General features: G+C 36.8%; 1 protein-coding gene across 2 annotated transcripts; it reads left to right on the top strand.

Annotated features, from left to right (window-relative positions):
• LOC140826029 (uncharacterized) lies at nucleotides 1-3,949 on the top strand. Of its 2 annotated transcripts, none has more exons than XM_073188120.1 (9): nucleotides 1-148; nucleotides 253-386; nucleotides 1,236-1,345; nucleotides 1,990-2,185; nucleotides 2,288-2,380; nucleotides 2,782-2,841; nucleotides 2,977-3,051; nucleotides 3,382-3,462; nucleotides 3,547-3,949. In XM_073188120.1, exons 1-9 carry the CDS (start codon nucleotides 70-72, stop codon nucleotides 3,892-3,894), a joined length of 1,176 nt encoding a protein of 391 aa, XP_073044221.1. In that variant the 5' UTR covers nucleotides 1-69; the 3' UTR covers nucleotides 3,895-3,949. The 2 variants fall into 2 exon arrangements, with proteins under 2 accessions (XP_073044221.1, XP_073044222.1); XM_073188121.1 differs by having other exon boundaries at nucleotides 21-148; nucleotides 226-386.
• The last annotated feature ends 206 nt before the right edge of the window (nucleotides 3,950-4,155 follow it).

Genomic DNA, 4,155 nt, shown 5'->3' with positions numbered 1-4,155 from the left:
TTCGGTCTCCAAAAATTTACATACACAGAACATAACCTACGGACGGTATCCGTACTGAAGAACACTCTCATGAGGGCTGACATAAACTCAGTGTGGCCGACTCTCTGCATCACATTGGCATTGGCTTCTTCCTCTGCTGCCATTTCTTGTAAGTTCCCCCTCCCTCGCAAATTGTTTGGATTTATTGTTTCATTTTGTTCTCCATTATTACTCTCCAATCTACAGAAATATGTGCATCATGTCTTGTTTCAGTTTATTGGTGGAGCAGAAAATCGAAATCGAATTCAAATGGGTACGCGGGTAGAATTCAAGAGCTTGAAGCCGCGTTGAAGGCTGCCGTGGAGAATTGTTCTGCTGAGAGACAAGGTCGTATCAGAGCTCAACGGGTACTTTTATTATTCTTTCTCCCCCTTTTTTTTGGATTTTTCAACGTTAATTGAGAACTATTAGGAGGTGAGGCAGCAAAGAAAACCTGTTGCATTGAAATTGAATGATGTTTTTTCTGTTTTTCGATAATTCGGTTATTTAGGTGGTGATTTTTTTTAATAGTAAGTGGTTTTGAGTTAATGATCAAGAAAAATTTGTTTCATAACACGTTTGATGTGTTGCTGACGTGATTGGATCCATCAATTTCCCAGTTTGAACTTGGCAGCTCCAGAAAAGAAGAAATAAGAGATAATAGATGCTATAGAGAGTTTGAGAATCTTCTATTTTATCTGCATATCTGAAATAGATCTAAATAGGACCTTGTCGCTAGTATCTTTCTTTCTATTCCCATCCCAAACACAACTTGTCCTCGAGGTGAGATCGTGTAGAAGTATTCCAGTTTTATTTTTATATATGTAATTCTGAATATCCACTCACCATCTTTAAAAAAATAACTCCTAGTGCAACCAATCCAAACTGAAAACGGCCACAATACCATGTGCAATCCCGGCTCTTAATCTGTTCCATTTCTTTCCATAACCTCCCCAACGAGAAGATTGCACCCCCTTGTTCCTTCCTTCTTCCACGTCGTCTAGTTGGTGTAGACGTAACAAACCTAACTTGGGTAGGAATTGTTTCTCATGGCCATTTTGAGCACCTTGTCAAATCATCATGCATTTTTGTCTGCCTTCTTGGTTAACAATGTTAAATATGGAGAATTAAGATGCCTTTTCCATGAAATTTTTCTATCACAATCCTGTATACTCCATGCTGCTTTCATAATTTTCGATTTACATGTCTTGTTCTAGGCTTTGAGAGAAGCCTTGAACCAGCCTCACTCTGGCGAAGCTGAATCAAAGTTTTTGAAGGCATACCCCATGGCACAAATTGGGGTAGTCAAGTCATGCTTCTCCACACGGTAATGTGGGAAAACTGCGTTCTGTAGAATTATCATTCTTATGAATTGAAATGTTATGTTCCTATTTGATTTTGACCAATTACAAGATCTTGATCCTACTATAAGGGAAAGTCTCATTTTTTGGATATAAAGTGTGACGAGCTAGTCCGATGAACTAGGCTCGTACCAATTTAAAACATCTTTGTAGTTCTTCGATTGTGCAGTGGATAAAATTAGTGACTCCTTCATATTTTATTTTGGAGGATGAATTTCATTGTTTACAGTGTGTAAAAGAGTTTCAGGGATCTATTGACTTTAGCAAGGGCTTATGTTAATGAAGCTGAAGTTTGTTGTTCTTTTACACTGTTTGCTTATTGTCTCTTGGACTTCTGAATGAAAAGTTAGTGATATTAGCTCTCATGCTTTGTGTATTAGATTAGCTTTCTCAACTTGAATGATGCTTCTTGAAATTGTTATGAAAATTTTATTTCTAATATTTGTTTGTATCTGCAGTGGAGTCAATCTTTCGATTATCATTAACATTAACATCTTGCTTGACTTGTCTTTATTCTTTTGATAAATAAATTGCACTTTTCTCATTTGTATACAAACAATGAAGGGTATTAATGTGTTTGTGTGTGTGAATATTCCCCTGATTTGACCAGGAATGGGACTCCAAGACAGCCTTTACTTGTACCTCTTGCTAGAGCAACTTTGATATTTGATTCGACCCGGGTTCCCCAAGCATCTCTCGAGGGTCTTGAAGGGTATTCACACTGTTGGTTAATCTACGTGTTTCATCTAAACACAAATCTAGATAAGTTATGGAAGAAGCCATCACAATCAAAATTCAAGGCAAAGGTTTGTGCTCTCATTCGCTCCCAAAAGTTTCTTAATTTTTTATGACTTCATTAAGAGATTGTATTTTTGTAAGAAACATTAAGAGATTGTATTGATAAATAGGTAAGGGTACCCAGACTCGAAGGTGAAAAAATTGGTGTTTTTGCCACGAGATCTCCTCATCGTCCCTGCCCAATTGGATTAACTGTGGCAAAGGTATAATTGAGTTATTCAGAAGCCAAATAACATTACTTTAGTATTATCTCATATTCCCAAAACCTCCCCGGTGTACATCTCATGAATATTTTACATCAGCGACTCCAAGAAAATAAAATGAAAGTTCTGGAGCAATCAAGTTAATCATGAATGATTTATATTTTGACAAATGCATCAAGTTAATGGGCTTGGTAAACCTATGCACATGAACTCGAATTTTCTCCTAGACTAAATTGCCTGATATGAAATTGAAAGTGGTTAATGTGGATAGGGGCTTGGACAACCAGATTCATTACTAGACAATGACAAGCTAGCCTCAAATGGATGAAGGGGTTTTTTGAAAAACAAGCATGTGGTTTTTCTTGTCAAGGTCATGCATGAAATAGTTTTTGGTCTTTTAGGTGGAGGCGGTACATGGACGTACGGTGTTGCTCTCTGGTGTGGATCTGGTTGATGGAACAGTAAGTCTTTTTGTCTATTGGCAGTTATTGGTAGTGAAATGAACGTCTCTTTTGCTTCTCACCTGTTTACTCAGCTAAATGCAATCTGCGTTGGGTTTTTTTTAACTCTTTCTATCACTTGAAATCTGGTTGCAGCCAATTCTTGACATTAAACCTTATCTTCCATACTGTGACAGCATCCAAGGTGCAACAGTTCCTGACTGGGTAAAGGTATTACTTTCTCCAAATTTACTGTCTCTAGAGAAATTGTTGCTTCCTAACATTGTAATTGTGCATTAATAAAGAGGTTTTGAGGTTAAGGTTTGAATTACCTTTGTTCATCTATTTGAATTTTTGACCTTATGCACAAGGTAAAGTAGTATCTATTCTTGGATGTGCATAATTATCTTTTCAGAACTTAGCATTCTTCTGGTTAGGTTTCGGCTTTGAATAGATAGCTTACTCGGAAAGTATGAATATAAAGTATCTTCATTTTTACTCTCTTTCCTATTTAATTAGAGTATACTTTTCCTAGAAAGTTGAAACAATTTCCTTGAACAGATGGATGATATACTAGCTGTAGCTTCTATCAGCTTCTCTGAGGACTTTTCATCCAGTCTTGCGGATTGTTGGGCAATGGTGGTAAGACTGTATAACTCAGTTTAAATTTTGTTAATAAGACATGCTTTGACAGCAGGGACTTCGTGTATTTTTTTACTAATCCAGGAAAAGAAGTCACTTTACTTCTCTCCAGATGAATTTCTAAGCTTGATAAAGCAAGTGCTCTCGTGGGATATACGATCAGTAGCTCAACGAAGCCATCCTCATAATGCTCTGCGCAAAACAGATGATTGCAGTGTAGAAGACGATGACACAGTAGTGAGAAGTTGTGTGAGAGAGGAAGATTTTGAACATGGACATGAGCCACAGTCCCTTTCATTTCAGGATGTTATTTATCATCTGGTTTTGGAAGGACTGGATGTTTCATATAGAATCGATTCCATAGGAAATGTTCTTGTTGAAAAAGTTTCCCTTGGATGCAGCATGCAGAATGTCGATAAAAATATTTCGTGATTCACATTTGTGTATGATACCTTATTTAAGATTCTTTACCCATTCTTTCCCTGAATCATGTTTCATCTTCTTGGTTTGACTTTGAGAACTTGCTTTTTTCTTTGACTGGAATCGCATATAGATCAGATTGAGATGTTTAGTAGGGGGTGCAAGTGAATCAAGTTGCATGGGACTCCGGAGTAGCTTGGTCAAACGATCATACCGTATAATTGATAAGTTCATTTTTATTGCAATATAATTCTATATTAGTAATTTATTTCT

The sequence above is a fragment of the Primulina eburnea genome, chromosome 3 (assembly GCF_022965805.1).
Source record: "Primulina eburnea isolate SZY01 chromosome 3, ASM2296580v1, whole genome shotgun sequence".
Lineage (NCBI taxonomy): Eukaryota > Viridiplantae > Streptophyta > Magnoliopsida > Lamiales > Gesneriaceae > Primulina > Primulina eburnea.
The sequence above is the reverse complement of the archived record's forward strand: the minus strand, read 5'-3'. Positions and strand labels throughout refer to the sequence as shown.